The sequence below is a fragment of the Trachemys scripta genome, chromosome 5 (assembly GCF_013100865.1).
Source record: "Trachemys scripta elegans isolate TJP31775 chromosome 5, CAS_Tse_1.0, whole genome shotgun sequence".
In the NCBI taxonomy this organism is placed as follows: domain Eukaryota; kingdom Metazoa; phylum Chordata; order Testudines; family Emydidae; genus Trachemys; species Trachemys scripta.
Window position 1 is genome coordinate 43940216 of NC_048302.1, and position 21188 is coordinate 43961403.

At 41.9% G+C, this 21188-nt stretch overlaps 1 protein-coding gene across 11 annotated transcripts in view; it reads left to right on the forward strand.

Annotated features, from left to right (window-relative positions):
• The window catches only part of C5H4orf33 (chromosome 5 C4orf33 homolog), a 97240-nt gene that overhangs the window by 22482 nt on the left and 53570 nt on the right, over positions 1-21188 (forward strand). For 7 of the 11 annotated variants that reach the window (XM_034772432.1, XM_034772437.1, XM_034772433.1 and 4 more), the window contains 2 exons: positions 13949-14006; positions 19044-19224. In XM_034772432.1, the coding sequence (XP_034628323.1) occupies positions 13949-14006; positions 19044-19224 (239 nt within the window). Of the gene's footprint in view, positions 1-13948; positions 14007-19043; positions 19225-21188 lie in introns of those variants that run through there. The other 4 variants (XM_034772440.1, XM_034772441.1, XM_034772436.1 and 1 more) reach the window with 3 other exon arrangements.

Sequence of the window (21188 nt, forward strand, 5' to 3'; positions counted from 1 at the left end):
GGGGGGGGGGGGGGGGGGGGGGGGGGGGGGGGGGGCGGTTAGAGATCTTATGCAGCGGTCCTTAGCCTGGATCACAGAGCCATGCAGCAGGGGATCTGTAACCGTGCTCCCCCGCCACAAAGTCACATAGCCCCCACACACAGAGTCCCAAAAAGTAATAAAGAAAACGGTGTTCATTAACAAAGTTCCATTTATTTTATTTTTAAACGTGTGTTGGAAGGGGGGGAATGGGGTGAACGGAGTATGTAACTGGAAAGGATAGTCAACATTAACTGGGTAAAGAAATGGAGGCAGGTTCAGCTTCTCTTTAAACAAACTCAATAGTCACAGGTTACCCTGCTCACTGAGGAACCTAGCTTTCAAAGCCTCCCGGATGCACAGCGTGTCCCGCTGGGCTCTTCTAATCACACGGCTGTCTGGCTGGGCATAATCAGAAGCCAGGCTATTTGCCTCAACCTCCCACCCCGCCATAAAGGTCTCCCCCTTGCTCTCAGAGATTGTGGAGCACACAGCAAGCTGCAATAACAACGGGGATATTGGTTTCGCTGAGATCAGAGCGAGTCGGTAAGCTTCTCCATCTCCCCTTGAGACATCCAAAAGCACACTCCACCACCATTCTGCACTTGCTCAGTCGGTAGTTGAGTTCTTTTTCAGTGTCCAGGGCGCCTGTATAGGGCTTCATGAGCCAGGGCATTAGCGGTTAGGCTGGGTCCCCGAGGATCACTATAGGCATCTCCACATCCCCAACAGTTATTTTGTGGTCCGGGAAGTAAATACCTTCCTGCAGCCGTCTAAACAGACCAGAGTTCCTGAAAACACGAGCGCCATGAACGTTGCCCGGCCATCCGACATTGATGTTTGTAAAACGTCCCCTATGGTCCACCAGTGCTTGCAGCACCATTGAAAAGTAGCCCTTTCGATTAATGTACTGGCTGGCCTGGTGGTCCGGTCCCAGGATAGGGATGTGAGTTCCATCTATAGCCCCACCGCAGTTTGGGAATCCCATCACGGCGAAGCCATCTATGGTGACCTGCACGTTTCCAAGGGTCACTACCTTTGACAGCAGTAGCTCAACAATTGCGTTGGCTACTTGCATCACAGCAACCCCCACGGTAGATTAGCCCACGCCAAAGTGGTTCGCGACTAACCGGTAGCTGTCTGGCGTTGCAAGCTTCCAGAGGGCTATGGCCACTCGCTTCTGGACAGTCAGGGCTGCTTGCATCCAGGTGTCCTTGTGCTTCAGGGCAGGGGACAGCAACTCACAAAGTTCCAGGAAAATTCCCTTCCACATCCGAAAGTTTCGCAGCCACTGTGATTCATCCCAGACCTGCAGCACTATGCAGTCCCACCAGTCCATGCTTGTTTCCCGGGCCCAGAATCGCCATTCCACAGCATCAACATGACCCATTGCCACCATGATGTTCACAGCACGGGGTCCAGTGCTTTGTGAGAGGTCTGTGCCCCTCTCAGACTTTTGTCCTCACCGCGCTGCCATAGCCTCCTCGCCCGATTTCTCAGCATCCACCTCTGGAAAAGGTGGATGATAAGGTGCGAGGTGTTGACAACGACCATAACTGCAGCGATGGTCGCAGCGGGCTCCATGCTCACAGTGCTGTGGCGTCCGCGCTGTCACTCACCAGAAAAGTGCGTGAACTGATTTCCCGCCGGCGCTTTCAGGGAGGAAGGGCAGGAGTGACGATTGGATGACGACAGTTACTCAAAACCACCCTCGACACATTTTTTGCCCCAGCAGGCATTGGGGGCTCGACCCAGAATTCCAATGGGCAGCGGGGACTGCGGGAACTGTGGGATAGCTGCCCACAGTGCACCGCTTCCAGTGTCGACGCTTGCCCCGTTAGTGTGGACTCAAAGTTGAATTACTGTCCTTAGTGTGGATACACACGTTCGACTTTGTAATATCGGTTCCACAAATTTGATTTAAGTAAAATCTAACTACTCTCGTAGTGTAGACATACCCTAGGGGTTTACAGCCTTGTGGAGAGTAGGAGCATGCATATTTCTTTGAGATGCATGTGGGAAGGACCACACTGTTCAGCATAGTCCTCCAGCTGCAGCCCATTGTGTATGCAGGGGAAGGAGAATGGCCATGCACCCATTCCTAAATCTATCCTCTCGTGTTATTTCAGTCAAGCTTCCCCTTGCATAAAAGGCCTCATTCTGGCTGTTCTGTCTCACTGTCAAGGTTCTACCCAGCCTCTGTCACCTTAGTATCTGAGGGCCAGATTTTTAAAGGTATTTAGGCTCCTATCTGCATTTTTAGGCACCTGAGGGATCTTTAATAATATGGCCCTCAGTGCCTCCTAGGAGGTACTTGCTGCTTTTGCAAGAATGCTACAGGGATATGAGTATCCCTATCGCATGCTGCAGAAGGCATGATTTGACTCTCATATGCATTCCTCTTAATATTTTTTTAGTGGCTAACTCTGCTTTATGAGGGGGGAAATACTTGTCATTTCTTCCTAACCATATGAAGAAAATGTTTTCAAAGTGATATAAGGTTAGTTTTATTCCTCAGTATTTTGATGTGTACACAATAGAGCAATACTGGAACGTCAGGATTTTCTGATTATTTTAGGCTCCCTCTCCATTAGTAGATTTATATCTTCCAAAGCCAGAAAGGACCATTGTGATCATCTAGTCTGACCTCTTGTATAACACAGGCCATAGAACTTCTTCCCCAAAATAATTCCTCGAGCATATCCTTTAGGAAAGCATCCAATGTTAATTTCAAAAATGTCAGTGATGGAGAGAATCTACCACAACATTGTTCCAGTGGTTAATTAGTTAAAAAGTTATGCCTTATTTCCAGTTTCAATTTGTCTAGATTCAACTTTCAGCCATTGGATCATTTCATACTTTTCTCTGCTACATAGAAGAGCCCACTATTAAATATTTGTTCCCTATTAGACTGTAATCAAGATTATAGACTGTAATGAGTTGCTGTGCTGGAGTACCTGTTCTCAATTCAATTGTGTGCTCTCTAACCGGTAAGGGCACGTTGCCTTTTCCAAACCCCAGTCTTATGCAAATATACCACTGCATTCTTAGTGTCACCAATTCTTTCTGCTGTCTTAATTAGACTTATAGATTTCTTGCTATAAAGTGCCATTTGTTGAAAATAGTAAGTATTGTATGTATAGTTTCTAGACTTCTTTTTATGCCTGTAGTACATACACATCCTCCTGAAAATTACCCTATAGTCTGGGAATATTGTTCAATCCAATAAATACTGGTTTAAAAAAAATACAAGAGTTCTGATGTCCCTCAAAGCTGTCTTATTTAATGAAATATAGTCATGGGCAAAAAGAATAGTTCTCTTTAACCTTTCAGTATTTCATATATGCACTGTTTGATGTTTGTGAAACATTTAATTGTGCCATTTAAAGTCAAGCATTCTGAGTGTAAACAGAATGCCCTGTTTACTGCTTGTATCAAACAGATTTTCTTTTCTCATACTCAGCTGATTATCCTATATGTAAAGGAACAATAAGTCTAGTGATATTTACTCAGGTGGTTTTCAGCCCATTTTCCCCATCACACTTCAAATTCTGTCCTTGGATGCATCTGTGGGACTCTCATTGACTATTTCTGAGAGAAGTAGATGAGCTATTTTCACCCTAAATAAAATTATGCTTTTGTTGCAATAAGTTATTTCATTAGCTGTTTCTTAAAATACAGATTATTATATAGATCATATACTCCATGTATACTGTATGGAGACTATTTGCATGATAAATTGCAGAGGTAGGTGATACAGACTTCATCATATACCTTTGACAACTTTTCCTGCACTCTACTAATCCATCTCTTGTGGATTTATTTTAACGTTTTAAACTTGTGAGCATTTTTAAATTGTTACTGTCTTAAAAATCAGCCTGCCTGATCAATATTTCCAATGGGCAATAGTCAGTCCTACATCAGTTACAGATGTCTGATATTTCATGGCACAGGAGACTGAGTTATAGGAGTTTTATTCTTCTGGAAAGGATATTCTCAGTAGGATGGATAGCACTTGATGCTAGCCCTGCAGGGACTCAAAATAACTGATTTTATAATCTGACATTTTTTATAAGGAAAAAGTACTTTAGGTAATATTTAAAGGGTTGTTTTTTAAGCCATAACTTTCATCTCCCTCTGTATCCTAGGACTCCTAGTAAATCAAGGTATAGGCCTGCTGCCATTGAAAGCCACGCCAAAACTCTGCCTCCAATGGGCATATGACTGGGTAACTAAAGGAGCCTGGAGAAAGTCTCAATAAGTGTTTAGGAATATTCAAGAGCATTTTAATCTAGTTCTTCTGTAACGTGGCACATGGAGTGTATATATGGGGAGGGAGAAGGCTAATAAAGGTTTTAACAACACTTGTTTAATTTGACCTGCATAAGTCATTTGGGATCTCATAACTTGTGAGTAATACAGCTATCAAAAATGCATGGCTGTGAAAGTGCCCAATTATACATTTTTCTCTTTTCTCTCTTGTGGGCCTCTGATGTATGGAGTAGCTGCAGAATGTAACCCTATGATAGTATATGAGTGGGAAATATCAATCCAAATTTCTATTTGCTAATACCTCCAGCCAGTCTCTCTTCACCATTTCCTTATGAAATGTAACAAGATATGACTGGAATGAGAAAAAGACTCAGATTTCTAGTCCTCACAAAAGGTTTCATGCTGTTGTAGTTGCAGGACATCACAATCCCATTCTCTTCAGTCAGTCAAAAGATTGATTCATAAAGCCTAAAATCTGTCTAATGTAAATCTGGGAGGAGACTTTTTGTAAATAATCCTTCTCTGTAATCTGTTCAAAGCTTCATTCAGTCTGAGGAGGAGCTCTGTGAAGCTCAAAGGCTTGTGTCCCTCACCAACAGAAATTGGTCCAATAAAAGATATTACCACTTTGTCTCATTCATACACAATCATTCTTAGCTGTTGGCAACTGCAAAGTTCTGTATTTTTCTTTCTTTACTACTTTTTTTTTTTTTTTTGAAGTTCTGCTGCTTCTAAATGAGCTATCAGCCTCTTTAAAATATCGCCTAAGTGTGTGTCTGTCTTCAGCAGAGGGTCCCACAGCTGCACCTTTTCTTAAAACATTTTTCTTCCCAAATTTCAGAAAAGTTTGTGTGTGCGCGCCCGCACGTACTCAGGAAACGTTCTGGTTTAACAACCCTAGAGACTGAAATAGCCACAGAATAACTGGCAATTCAAGGATTTGGTCAATGTGTCTGTGCTCTGGAGGGATGACCTTTTGGGATGAGAAGGTAATTTAATCTCCAAGCCTGTTCAGACATTCTTGGCTGAAACTGTAAACAAGAACACCCTCCAACTTTATACAATCAGGTTTGATAATTTTGTTCTTAGCCTTAGTTTCTGCATCTGTGAAACTGGGATAATACCTACTTCAAAGGGGTCTCGTGATAATTAAGTAGTTAATGTTGGGGTATGTAAGTCCTGAAAACTTATTAGAATGTACACAAAGCCCTCCAGCTGCTGGGGAATCTAGAAACCCTCAGAACCTCAGCTTCCAGACAATTATCTCTTGCGAACTTTTCTAAGTGCTAGCTTGGACTCCCTAGCACAAGTACCCACTCTCCACTTCTGCAGCAAGATCCTAAGAGAGGAGGCACCTACACATTTCCATCCCCAACTCATGTTCTCTCTCTCTCTCTCTCTCTCTCTCTCTCCCTCTCTTTCTTTCAAAGTGAGCCATCCAACCAGGGAGTGCTTGCCAAAGACTTATTTTATTAAGCCTCTGCACAATTCTCAGGCCAGCTCTTTGCACAAGATTTCAGGAAAGACTTATTTTTTCATGATCCCAGTCACTAGATGTGGGCCAGGGTTATAAAAATTCATGTGATAGGGTGAGGGTTCTATCTACCTCTACAGAGCGATGTGGAAAGGGCCACTAACTTCTGCCCAAGGATCCAGTTACTACACTGGGGCCATGAGCCTGCTGAGATTTATGCACAGGCTTAAATTGATACATGTGTATAGTTCAACTAAGAGGATGGTATAGTAGCCTGTATGACCTCTCTATACCTCCCAATAACTTTTTTGGCCAGGGAGACTCCCCAGAGGGCCAGTTAAATTGAGTTTTTGTGGCTCAAAGTAACTGGATATACTAGTGAATCGGTTCTAGAGTCTGATAGTTTTAATCATGCTTAATTTTGTTCAAAAACCAAAGTAAAACCTAATTCTTTGTTTAAAATAAGGTAATTAGTGCTGTGTATTTTACATTACAGAGCTGGGTATGGTTTCCTTTCCTTTCCTAATGATCTGTATTCTCCTGTGAGATTGAATTGATAACTAACGTGAATAATTAAGAACAATGTTGTTCTTTTTTATGTCACCAATTATGTTAAATTACTGGTTTGGTGTTTTGTTTTAGTAACAACACACAGTTTATTTTTCAAATAGCAAGTAAGATTTCTTTAAAATACATGTATATTTCATTAAATAGATTGAGATTTATAGAAAAGTACATCTACAGTATTTCAAGGTCTCGTATACGCCAGTATTACTGTGCTGTAATCCCTGGGAGAACAGAAATCAGGGCATCTGTTTCTATCGCTAATATATACTAAAACCTATACATTAAGGATCATCTCCAATATTCAACTATGTGCTTCCCTGAACACGCTGAATACTCCAAAGGTTTCCAGTACAATTTTATTCAATCTTTCGTTAATGAGCAGCATATCTTAGTCAGCCAATTATTTTTGGTTGCTTGGATGGTTATGTTAATGCAGTTTTCAGTGGCAAAAAATGTTTGTTAACAGACTTAAGGTTGCTTGGTGGTATGTTGACCCCTTGCAGAACACTGAGCTGAGTAAAACTCAAACTTCTGAAAACCAGGAAATACACTATTCAGGTTGCCCATGCAACCTTAACTCTGCCCTCTTTCAGTAATGCCCTAATATGCGTCATTAACACACCTTTACTCTGCGATTATCACAGTTGCTGAAATGTATAAGCTTTTCATCTCCTTGTCAGGGACCCTCAGCTGAACCCAGACTTGGCTCATTGCCCTCAGCTAATGAAGCTGGCACCTGATTAGCTGAAGACTCCAACAGGCACCTGTAGCAGGCCTGGGACTCTGGCTACTCAATAGTGTTCCAAGTCTACAGCTGTGTTTCTGGTCCTGCTTCCTATTCTTAACTTCCTTCTTGCTCCTAGCCCTCAGTCTGGACCCTCCCCTCCCCATGCCTGCTCCTTGTCCCTGCTTCCACTCCTGGTTTCCTGCTCCTGGTTGTTCGTCCCTGCTTCTGGTTGCTGCCCATACTCCAGCTGATACTCTGGCTCCAATACCTGACTCCTGGTTTCTGGTACTCAGCTCCAGCTTGCTTCCTGGACTTGATAAGTTGGCTCCTACCTTGGCCGTTAGGCCTGGCTCTGTTTCAACCCTTAAGCCTCCCTTCTGCCCTGACCATTAGGCAAAATGTCACCTACGCCCTGGTCACTATGATCCTTTTACAATCCATTCACTCTCATCCATAGATTCCATCTACCACTGTTAAAGGACAAAAGGTTTGGGGAAGGTTGTCAATGCCACCTTTCTCTGTTCCTGTGTAACAGAGTGACTTGTCCCCTGTGCTGCTAGAGAGATTGGGGCTAAACTAACCCTGATTACAGGATGAGCCCCACCTCCCCATTCATCTGTGACAGAAGAGGCTCTGAAAGGGGCCTATTCATCTCAATGTGATGTTCTCAATTGACTGAGGACACCCAGTGGAGATTAATACAACCTCAATCAATAGCTCAGAGATTTGTGAACCAGTCCATTTATCACAGGTGTTCCCACCCTCTTCTTGAGTGCTTTAGAGCCTGTAATATGCATGAAGCATGCCTGTTCTCAGCTCCTCACGCAAAGGGACAGGACTTCCCAAGATCTCTGGCTTACACTGGTGACAGGGAGGGCAACTCAGACACTCACAAAAGGGCAAGCTCCCCCCGAGTCTGACTCATATGAGCAGGGTCCAACCTGTGTAGATAGGCACAGGCCCCCCAGATAGTGGCACACATATTAGAGCATTGAGAGTGGTTCAGACAGCCCCTCAGGGCAAGGTCCCCCCCATATCCCAGCCAAGGCCAATCAGAGGGGGGACCCAGAAGGGCCATTTGGCCTGGGCCTCAAGCTCAAAGGGTGCCTCAAATTTAGACACTTGTTAATTTTTTGGCATTTGATAAGTTTTGCAACTTGTTTTTAGCGCATCCCTATCGGACCAAAATGTGACACACACTCTCAGCTTAGAGGTGCAAATTTAAGCAAATAAGAGATGTGATTTGGTAAAAGATATATTTTTTTTGTTAACTGATATAGATTTTATCATATTAAAAAGTTAAAAATGTTCATAAATATTAATAAAAATATATCGGTTCTGATGGCACAAGATTAGACCGTGATGAACGTGTCCTCTCAGATCAGCTGATTATATAAACAAACCACTACTAGTGGCTGGTGCTGGATCAAGTGCATGTTGAAAGGTAGAGAATTGTTACATTTTAGTGTCTTTATTGTTTTACGTCTAGTTGACTAAGGAATTATTTGTGTGTGAGAATTCCTCATTATTATCTTCATATGGTAGCTAAAAGAGGTGACTGGTTGGTTGGTTGAGCCCTCGCTTGGTAGCTTGGCCATCATCATAGGCTTTCGTAGTCTATAGGCCCAGATTCAAGGTGAACATTTGTGAGGACAATCTTGTAGAGTGAGTTTTGTGAGGGGAAATGTTTGAAATGTTTGGACATTATCCCTCTGTCTGTATCCGTGTCTGTGCTTACTATATGTAAGTCATCCCTTTGTCTTCAGCTCAGCCAGTTATATTATACCTTGTGTGATTGAGTTTTGATTCAGTGATAAAGATAATAACCTGTTTGTTACATTTTGTGTTCTTAATTAGTATTCCTTCGTTGTAAATCTTTTCAGCATTTGTGTACATGTTTACAGTAGAAGATTTCAAGTGTAGATAAGCTACTTATTTACAGCAGGATATTTCAAGTGTGGATAGGATGGGGCATCAACAGACGTTGGAGGAAGTTGAAAGACCAAATCTCATCACATGAGAGTTCAATGTCACACAAAGAAAACTATGTTGCATGGAAATCAGCCAGTAGGGCAGCATCAGCTGAAAGTTCAGTTGAGAATTTACTCTTGACTGAACTCTCTACAGAAACTAATAACTGGAATGAGCACATCCTGAATGTCATCCTTTTTCTTTCTGAGTAGGGATTGGCTTTCTTTGGTTCCAGTCAATGTATTGGTGATCATGCAAATGGAAAATTTCTAGGCATAGTTGAGCTCCTCAGCAAATATGACCCACTTTATCACAGCATCTTAAACATGTTCGAGAATTGCAAGAGAGTCAAAAGCGCATGCAAGTCCATTATCTCTCCACACGCATACAAAATGAGTTTATTGAGCTATGTGGGTCATTCGTACAAACAACAATTCTTGATGAAATTCGAAATGGCAAGTATTTTTAATCATGGTGGATGCTACTCTAGATTGTTCTCACAAGGAACAGACTACTATGGTTATTCGATATGTTAAAGTTGTAGACAGCTCAAAATTTTTAGTTGAAGAAAGGTTTATTTTGTTTGATAATTTCATGAGAAAAACTGGAAAAGAAATTTCTGCTTGAATACTAGCAGGTTTTAAGTTAGATTTTCAAGTGTGCATTAGTCAAGTCTATGACAATGGATCTAATATGGCTGGGAAGTACAAAGGTGTACAAGCAGTTCTGCTTGAGCATAATTGAAACTGTATTTTCTCCCGCTGTGGAAACTACACACTAAACCTTGTAGGTGTTTACTATGCTGAATCATGCAAAGAGGCAATTACTTACTTTGGAACTGTTCAGCAAATGTACAATCTCTTCAGTAGCAGTCCACAAAGGTGGGAAATTCTGAAGCAATATCTTGCTGTTTTACTGCATGGGATGTCCAAAACTAGGTGGTCTGCATGGATTGATGGTGTTCAACCAGTTGCGCAGCATTTGAATTCAGTGAGAGAGGTTTTAAATGAGCTTGAATCTCTCAATCTCACTGCACCGGCTTGAACTGAACTTCAGAATGCATTCAAATTTGGACATGTGCTTCTGAATAGACTTATGTCATCTTTGTTGATTAAGCTACTTACAATGATCCACCAAATTAATCTGGTAATTGAAGCATGCAATGCTACACTTGATGTTGAGAGGGATAACATTGAAAGTCTTATCAATGACATTCAACAGATTCGTGAACAATGGGATGCGATCCTGACTGAGTCCAAATTAGTAGCACAGAATATGGGCATTTCATCTGAGTTCTCCACCAATCGCAACTTACCTACTGAATCCAATGCCGAGCAGCGTTATAGGGTCAGTGTCTTCCCTGTCCTCATTGACTCTATTCAGTCAGGTCTTACATGTTGATTTGAGTCACTGCAATTAATTTGTACCCTTTTGGGGTTTCTTTGACAGTTCAACCGACTGAGTAATGAAGCTCTACTTTCTGCATCTGAACAATTTCAGCAACAGTACAACAAAGAAATCTCAAAAGATCTCAGTGATGAGGTCATCTTCCTCAAATGAATATATTCCACGAACTTTAAATTGGATCACAAACCAAAGGAATTGCTTCAAGAAATACTCGAACTTGGACTCTCTGGCGTGTTTCTTAATATCACAATTGCATTGCATATTTTTGTCAGTTTGCCTGCCTCAGTGGCTTCAGGTGAATGCACCTTCAACATGTTGAAGCAGGTAAAGAGCCATCGCCATTCAACTATGGGACAAGAGCATTTGAATGGGCTTGCCATGCTTAATATCAACTGTGACATTGCACTAAAGCTCAATTTAAAGCACATTTCCTCAATAATTAGTACATTTGCACAGAAAACGGCTAGAAAAGCATTTGTTAATAAAAAATATTCAAATTATGTCTCTTTTTTTTGGTGCCTTATTTTGTTTTCATGAGTCATTTTTTATTTTTATTATGGCTGGGGGCCTCAAAAGCTGGAAGTGGCCCAGGCCTCTCTGGACTCTGAGAGGGCCTGATCCCAGCTCATATGACGGGGAGCAAGGAGAGGGGTTCAGAACTCCCTAGAGGAGCAAGAGCTCCCCAGGTCTGGGCATACACCTGGGAAGGGAGAATTTGGAACTAACCAGTGCCTCTGCCCCTATGTCTCTTTTCCCAATGTTCCACCCTCTACTCCCCTAACCCCTGTGTTCCCTCATCTGAGCCCCCAACCTCTATCCTCTCCCCTACACCCATCCCCTTGCTGCAACCCCAAACTCCTGTCCCCCTACTCCCCCACTGCTCTGCCCCCCTAATACTTCTCCCATCCAAGGAAGTATATACATGTCTAGTTTCCCCCCCCAATACTTTGAATTCATTACCCACAAAATAAAATCGCCACCTGTCAGTTATAAATTGTGGTACCCTCCAGCCACTCAGTCCAAAACTCCGTTTGTCTTACGTGGGGGGTTGTTATTAATTTATCCTTAGTTGTGTTAATTGAATGGTGAGTTCACAGCCATCAAATCTCAATGAAGTCTGTGACTCATCCAACCATTAATACCTCTCACTTTAACAGTACAAGCAGTCAAAGGAAACTGGGTTTTTCAGGGGCCTGTAACTTGAGAACTCTTTGGTCAAAGGACCCCCAGATTTAGATCACTAATATCACCCCACGCAGCACACCAAATTTCAAAGCAATCCAAGTACCATTTGGATTTTAGAGCACTTACAAAAATCAAGTTTTAAAGCATATAAAATAGCAGGAATGGAAACCCTTTAAACTGTTTACTGTATTGGAATATAAGTACTGCTTTGGATGTGGATCCTCCAAAGATTTAGTAGATGCTGTGCACTACCTTGGGTAAAACTCAATACATGTGGGTCAGAATGGTCTCAATTACATCAATAGTTGGATCTCTAGCTCTGTGCAGAAAAAAATATTAGAAACTTTTTGAAAAATAGCTATTTTTGAGGAGTGCTTTTATCTTTGCAATCCATAGCCCAAATTACCTCAAATTTGGCTCACTAACCCTACCCTGCACTCTCCTAAAGGACACTAAATGTCAAAGAAATCTGACAACGAATGTTGATTTTAGAGGACTTAGAAAGGTTGACCTTTAAACAGAAGTCGTGATGCAACCTTAACTGTAGTGGTGCTGCTGTGCCACTATAACTTATGAGTGGAGTTAAATTAATAATGTTGGACTGCATATTTTATGCTATTACCACTATGATTAAGGAAATTGTTCAAAGTATCAAAATGAATTGCTGCTTGTAACATACCAGTACGGAATGCTAATCTGTAATCGTAGTCAATTATTAAAACATTGCCAAGGACGGTAAACGTTATTAATCACCATTTAAATAGCTGAAATCAGAAATATCCAGCAGTTACTTAGCGGTGATAGCAGGAGCTAGAGTATAAATGTGGTAAATTTTTGTTCTAGTTTAATCTTTTAAAAAATGAAGGCTTTGTGTATTTTAGCTGTTATTGCGGCATGCGTAGCTGGTCCTGCCCATCACTTCCTTCTAAGCAGGTATCAGACACCTTCCTACTGTTTCTAATTGCAATTGGAAAAATGGCTCATTTAATTTTTATCTACGAGGTGGTTTTAATTGTTGTTACTATTTTTATTATAAAGTAAATCTAAAAATTAAATGGATTTAAATGGAACTAATGGATGCATATTGTATAATGCAGAAGCTGTTCCCCACACACAGGGGGACAAGTATGTGGCTTCTGGAGAGTCAATAATATACTCTCAGCTTCAGAGGAGTTATTGCATCAGGGAGGAGGAAATATCTGTAAAGAAATGGCAGTCTCACTATACAAAGTTTGATGAGGACTAAGCAGCTCCCTATCACTGCCTCTAAGGCTTAGGAAATAAGGTAGAATCAGACTTGGAAATGGGAAGGGAAGGTATATGCCCTGAGTGCACTTCCACTTCTGATTTGGGCCCATCTTTAACACTTAAGTATTTAAATTTTGTCTTCCACTGAAGCATCAGGCCAACAAACAGCACGGTTTGGGACTAGATGTAGCATTGGTCTTATTCAATATAACAGTTCCCGTTACTTACCCACTTCCTCCCCTTACATAGCACCCAAATCTTAATATACATGGTTTTCCTACCATGGCAAAACTCCTGTGAATGGTAATTCAGAGGAAGTAATTGATTTTAATAACACTTTCTTTTTTACATTTCCCTAAAACCCCCAGTTACAGGACATTAGATGCCTCAAACTATCTGTCTTGGTCCTTAGATGACTCCGATCATTATGGCATCTGAGGACTGAATAGATTCTTAAGCAGTTACATTAAAATTTAATCAAGAATCTTTACTTTTGCAGAACCGTACACTGGAAACCTCAGCAACTGAATCAGAATCCAGCATCAGATAATGACAAGTTCTCATATAGTCAAATTATCTAGACTGACTAGTCTGGAAAATTCAAATATTAAGCTGAATGAATAATATACCTGCAAAAACAGAACTTTGGCTTGTCTTAGCTCGTGTATTTCTAATTCTTTCTGACTTTATTTTTTATCACCCTTATGAACTCATATATAAACTTTAGGCTTTCTGCATTACTCACCCACTCTTTGTCACATCAATGAGTCTTTGGAGTTGGCATTTGGAAATGTTTTATGACAGTGTTCCCAGATACCTAGTTTTTTTTACTCCTTCTTGCCACTAGATGGAAGAAGAAGGTTATCAAAATGATGCTTTACCAACCCAGCTATCTTCATCCAATTCCACTCCTTATATTATTTCTAAAATAAGGAATTCCTCAAAAATTGTATTTGTACAGAACTGTTTTTGACTGCTATATTTCTAAGTTGTGGAATTGTATGTTATATCAACAGAATTACTAAATTATACCGTACCATTATTTATTCAATTTCTATCTTTTTTTGTGTTCCCTAAAGTAGAAATGTTTTCACTAATAATCATCAGACAAAATCACTGGAGTGTAAAACGAGTGAGGTAAGTGTAAGTTTGTAAAAGTTATAACATACAAATGTTTGTGACATAAGAATGCTTTGAAGAATATCTTATTCTTCAAAAGTTTAATATGAGCTCATGCACGCCTTCCAAAAAGCCTATAATGCCTTAAATATGTTTGATGAATAGAGGTAGTTTTCTTAGGCTTTGCCTGCATTAGCGCTTTTGTCAGCAAAGCTTTTGTCAGCCCGAAGTGTAAAAAATATACCTGGACCAACATAAGTTTCACTGACAAAAGTGTGGACATAGCTACTGCTGCTCATTGGGGGTGGTTTAATTATGCCAGCGGGAGAGCTCTCTCCCACTGGCATAGAGCGGCTACACGGGAGACCTTCTAGTGGTGTAGCTGCAGCAGTACAGCTGTGCCACTGTAAGGTCCATAGTGTAGACATAACCTAAAAGGCAAACTCTACAATTTTGTTTGCCTCTTGCTGCTCCTTTGTGGTATAGAAACATGGCCTTAATCAGATTTTTATCCAGTGGAATGGAAAATCAGGATTTAATATTTACAAAACCAAGCATCGTAAAAAGTCTTTTTCAAATAATGATGATATCTTTTGGCAACTTCAAAGAAGCAATAAAGTGTAGAGCTTTTTATTATTTATTTTCCTCTGTTATTTAATATTGTTAGAAGTTCTGTTTTGTGTCTCTGAAAGACACTGCACAGAATCTCACCCTTGGTATATTTTCAGTTCGAGACAAGCTAAATGTTTTTGAAGTATGCACAACACAATTTTCAATATGCTTTATGTACAACTTTAAAAATACTAATTTAATCTTCCTCATGTCAACTCCATTTCTAAAGTGTATCACACTGTGCTTAATTAAAATATATTTGTAATAACATTATTGAAGCTTGATAATTGCACTGTATTTCTCCTTTCCTTTTCAGTAAGCAATTTTATTTTGCTGTGTACTTGAGAGATGCTTCACCAAAAGTACTGGAAGCTGCTTTACTCCTGATTTTACCCTTAATTATGTTGGTTAGCACTTACTATACCACAGCCAGACCCTTTGTGTTCACTTGCTTGTATGCTGGCATCATGGCATCTTTAATAATATCATCAGGAGAATTCACGGTTCTAGAAACCCAGGCTTGTACTAATAAACTTCTGTGCATTTCATGACTTGTTTTTCCTCTGGTTAAAAGCAAGTCTAACTGCAGCTGATGTAGTGAACAGGATGGTGATATATGAAGCTCCAGGAGGCAATATGTATGGTTGCATTAGGCATGATCATTTCAAAATGATATATTCAGAATTTTTAGTAGCTATAGTAATACACATACACAACATACTCAAATGTACCGTATTCCACAAGAGACTAACAATTTTAAGGTATTTTAGGCTGAATTTTCATAGGAATATAGTATTTGTCCTTGTGGATTATATCATTATTCCATATAGTCTAAGATCCTGCCACTAACATTTCCCAAAACTGCTGGTTCACCTCACCAATTGTGCATGGAAGGATTTCTTTCTGATCCCTGCTGCAGGCAATTAGCTTGCACTTTGACATGAGTTATAGCTGTCAGAAAATTATTCATTCTTTTTAATTTTAGCTACTGTATCCTGCAGCTGTGAATTCCATAGGTTGACTATATGCTGTGCTAAGTAGTATTTTGTTGTTCTATAATATTTTATTATAGGCATTTTAGGTAGTGACACCTAATTTAAGGTTGCCAAATACTTTTAATTATCAGACCCTGTTCTTAATTATTTATAACTTTCCCAAACTTTAATAGATTGGGCTGAAATATTCCATGTTAGATGTCTGCTTCCAAATGAATTTTTGAAAATTTTGAGTAAAAATAGTGAATATGTTTCTCAGAATAAGGTTAAGGACAAATGCATTTCTTTGCTCATATTAAAAATATTCTTGCAACTGTTTAGTTGAGATGCTATGATGGTTCCATGCTTTGGAGCAGGGACTTGAGATTTGGTAGGGAGTCACCTTGTTTTCAGGGCTGTGCCTTTTGCCTCTGAAAATTTCAGTTTGCACATGATCAGTAGAGCCTTTAGAGTTCGGCAAATGAATTCTCTGAAGATTCCACTTGTACTGAGCTTGGTTTAAGTGACTTGCCCAGCATTATGTAGGAACTCTGTGGCAGAGGCAGGGAGAGAATTCAGGTCCCCAGGGCAGCATTCAGCTGTCTTAATCATGAAACCAATGTTTCTTCTCCTGCAATTTCTCATTTTGTTCAGTACACGCCTTCCAACTTCTGCAACAAGTGAGGCATGGTGCCTACAGACAACAGCCTCATTCATTACACAGCCCTTATTCAGTCACCAAACCCTGTCCATCCTCTGTTCTTAATAAGGTAGGGGCCCTGTGGAAAAAACAGTACAGTTCACCCTCACTATAATGCCCTTCACAATAACGAACCTTGGGCTATAACAAACCCAGTCCCTGGATCCCACCTTGAGCCCAGCTGCTGCAGTGGGAGTTGACAGCTCCTCCAGCCCTGGGGCTGCAGCGGGGGCTGAAAGCTGGAGGAGCTAGCAGCCCCGGAGCTGGAGGACCTGTTGTCCCCCCCATGGGTCTCTTTTGGTATAACGAACTCCTGGCTATAATGAACAAAGAGCGTGGCTCCTGAGGGGTTCATTATAGCGAGGGTGTACTGTACGTGGTTATTTTATTAAAGACTATCATAATGCATATTCACAAGTAGTCAAATTAAGATTGCACGGGCAACCTTAATTCAGGCATTTCCCAAATTTTGAGTGCTTGACTTTGCAACCGTAACATTCTTTTAATATAGTTTTTTTAAAATGTAATAATCTATAAATCATATTTGACCTGTACCTCCTTTTTTTGCCCCTTGTGGATCATTTCACTCTCTACTATATATGTTCTTACCTGAGGAGGCCTGTTGTGGGGTATATATATCACATGGTGACCTGGCAACCAAGAGGTTAATGCAGGTACAGTATAGACCCGTTTACGTGCGAATCCGCTTAACATGTGGTAGCGCCATGCCTCCCAGTGCTATCTATTTAACACGCGAGACTCATTGACATGCAGTACAGGAACTTGCTATGTAGCACTACAGATTTGCTCACTAAGGGCATGACTACACTTGCAGTTGTAGAGCACTGGGAGTTAAACCAGCCTTCGGAGACTGCAGCAGGGAAAACGCTGCCGAGTGTTTACGCTCTCAGCTGGAAGCGCACTGGCATGGCCACATTAGCAGCCCTTGCAACGCCACAAAGAGCAGTGAATTGTGATAGCTATCCCAGCATGCAAGTGGCTGCAACGTTCTTTTCAAATGTGGGGGGTGGGGTGGATTGTGACAGTGATTGTGTTGTATGCAGAGGGAGAGAGAGTGGGTTTTTGGGGGGCTGAGAGTGTGTCAGCATGCTGTCTTGTAAGTTCAGACAGCAGCAGACCTCACCCCCCCACACACCTCTCTCTCTCATGCAAAGCAAGCAGCATTCCTCAGTAATGGTTCCTTTGTCCCAGAGCAGATAAGCAGCCAGCTGTCAGAAACGGAGCTTTGAAAGGGCATATCTGCATTCCTACAGCATTCCTACAGCGAGTTCAAAACAATGACAAGAGTGGCCATTTGACTTAAGGGGATTATGGGACGTTTCTGGAGGTCAATCAGAGCACAGTAATGCAACACCTCATTCACATTGGCGCTGCGGCGGGGGTGCAGCAAACATTATTCCACTTGCTGAGGTGGAGTACCAGCAGCACTGTAGCTGCGGAGTCACAGCATTCTGCGTGCCTTGCCAGCATGGACGGGTAGTGAGCTAATGCGCCCGAGGCTCCTTTATTGCGCTTTAACTTGCAAGTGTCAGAACTCACTGACCTAGAAATCGACAGGAAGTGCAGAGCAGAAACGTGTTGTATGTCTTTACCGATATTGGTAAAGACGTATCATGCATGCTTAGTCATTGTGGAGGAGCAAAATGCGGAAAATGTTGAAATCATTCATCTGCGGCGAATGACAGACTTCATAAGAAAGAAAAAAAATGCGAGCCAGAAAGAACAGAAAATAATGGCGTTTTTTTCTAAGCGAATCATAGACCCTTTTTTTCAGCATGGCCCTCTTAACCCGCAGTCCATTAACACGTGGTCGTGATGGCTTGACTCCCGATATCCGCGCGTCAATAGGTCTGTACTGTGCTGCTAGTCAATGGTGATTGGTAGCCTCACAGCGGCTGGGAAAATAAAAGAGCTGGGAAGTAAAGGGGTGGAGTGGCTGCCAGGGGAGCAAGCAGGCTGGAGAAGGAAACTCATTCCAGCAAGGTGCTGAGAAGCTGTGCAGAGACAGCACCCGTACAAGGGATGACTGGATCTACAGGCTGGAAAAGCCTATAGAAATGATGCAAGGTAGGAAGTAGTTCAGGGCACAGCAGGAGGAGTTGTTGAGGCCTGATTCTGTCTGTCTGGTTTTAGGGTTCTGTGCTGGAACCCAGTGGAGTGGGCAGGTCTGGGTTCTCTGAGAGACTAGAGAATGCAAACAATTTCCAGACCCTTGAGCACTCAGATCAGCTGACCATGCCAAGTATAAGGAGAAAACTTGCACATCCTAATGAGACTGAGGCTAACAACCTCCATATCCCAGTATGGGGCTACCACAGAGACGCAGGCAGGAGGAGCTGACTGACTGCCCTGCCAAATCGAGTAACCTCTGGTGCAATGCTCTTTCTGGCCAAAGAGGTGCTGTTGCATTGGCACATCAGCTCAGACAGCCAAATGATACATAATACTCCAAAAGAGAGATCATTGTTCAGCCTAGCATCATCATCATTTTTATGCCTTTTTAATGCATCCAATCATCTCATTTGACTTTTTAATTGCTGCTATATCCTGGGCAGACATGATGACTCCTTAGTCTTTTTTTTCCCCCTTTAAAGGATCCCATACATTCAGAATCCATCAAAATAAATGGTAACTTTATACTGCTTTTGCTAATAAGACATTAAGGCACAGTCCCCAATACCACAGGATGGTACCCAGCATTTACCCATTTTACATTATTTCTTTTTCCTCTTCTGTAATCTTCTGTAGTTGGAATACAAGATTACAAATACCTGGGACAGCATAAAGGTGATGCATGAGCCAGTGATCATCAGATTTAAGGCAGGTGACCAAGGATTAATAATGGAAGTGAATTCCCTGTTCTTTGATGACCCTTCTGCCCCATCTGGTGAGCCAGGAAAGCCTTTTGATGGACTCTGGGATTACGAAGGTGAGAAATATATATATGCACACACACACATGGTTATGGAGATAGATTTCAGAATGTGGAAAAACACTAACACCTATGTATGTCTGCCTCTCACTGCAAACAGCTTGAAATAGCTCTGAGAGAATTTCTCCCATTAACTCAAAGTAGTATTGACTCTAATGGTAATTTAAATGTCAACATTCTTATTAGCTCACTGGTGATCAAATCATGCAAGAAAAGAGAGGGATGATAATATTATGAAGTTCTGCAAAATTTAATGTCTTATTTTGTTGTCTCAAGTGAACAAAGTTTACCTTGAGTGGCGCTTGAAGAGTATTTATACCTTCCTACTCCTCCCCCACTCCCAGGATTTGACCCTCTCGCAAGTACAATTTTCAAAGAAATGTATTGGGTAACTTTAGACCTCTGGAAGCTTGTTCCATAGTTGGATCTGTTCAGCTGAGAATGCTTTGTCCCCAGCTCTCACTTATTTTGTCTTGAGCTTTGTGATCTGCATTGTCCCAGAAGATCACAGTTGTCATGATGGATCATAAATGGAAATTTGGGAAGGTGGGACTTGGTGCATTAATTGCTTTGAAGATTAGGACTAAAGCTTTAAACTAGCAACTGAAGCTAACTAGGATACAGTAGAGGGATTTGAGAACAGGCCTGCTGTGCTTATTTATGGTGCACTCTATTCTGGAGAAGCAGCCAACTGTATTTTGTACCAGCTGAAGCCTGTACATGGTCTTAAAGTTTGGTTTCAGATACAGTGAATTTCAGAAATCCATCTCCCAGGTGATGAATGTATGGATCACTTTGGGCAGGTGTTCATGTGTGGGGAAAGAATGAAGCTGGAGGTTTAAAAAAAAAAGGCATTTTTAAATACTGATGCTGCCTGGTCATCCAAACTTAATGAAAAGTCAGTGAGGCTGTGCACCACTTTGACAAATGGGGACTTTATACTTTCAATGGAAGACTGGGCCAGTGTGTCCGATAGTTCTATATAGCAGCGTTTCTCAAACTGGGGTCTGCGAGGGTACTCCAGGGGGTCCCTGGGTCCTGCTGATCAACTCCTGCCTCTCCTTCCCTCAACTCCTCCCCTTCCCTCCCAACACCTCCTGCACGCTGGGGAACAGTTGTTCAGTGGCATGAAGGAGGCGCTGGGAGGGGGCAGGAGTAGGGACAGAGAGTGCTAGGGGGAGGAATCATGTACAGGGCCACAGGCCCTGCTGATAAACTCCTCCCCCTCCCTCCCAGTGCCTCTGCACACCAGGGAATAGCTGTTGAGTGGCATGCAGGAGGTGCTGGGAGGGAGGGGCAGGAGCGGGGAGGGGGTGGGGAAGAGGAGGGGTAAGGGTAGGGTGGGGGCTTGGAGGAAGGGGTGGAGTGGGAGAGGGGCCTGGGGCTGAGTTGGGGATCTGGGGATCCCCGAACCATTTTAAATCAAAATGGGAGTCATCAGGTTGCTAAAGTTTGAGATCTGCTGCTATATAGCATTTTGCCTTTCCATTGAGCACCTCTTTAGTCTCACATGGGTTCAGCTTGCACAGCTGCTCTTATTCCAAGAGCTGATTTCTTGTAGATGTTCTACATTTTAGTAGTGGTGGTGGCTGCATCAGTTGAGGATGAGGTATATTATTGAGTGTCATCAGCATACTGTTGACAGTTGATCCCATGGCCTCTCACTATCTCTCAGGTAGGTATTAAGAATTAGAATAGAATTAGAATAGAATTAATGAAGATATCCCATCTCCTAGAACTGGAAGGGACCTTGAAAGGTCATCGAGTCCAGCCCCCTGCCTTCACTAGCAGTACCAAGTACTGATTTTGCCCCAGATCCCTAAGTGGCCACCTCAAGGATTGAACTCATAACCCTGGGTTTAGTAGGCCAATGCTCAAACCACTGAGCTATTTCTCCCCCCTAAAAAAGAAGGAGGGATAGTATGGATCCCTGTAAGACCTCACAGGTGAGGGCCTTCAGA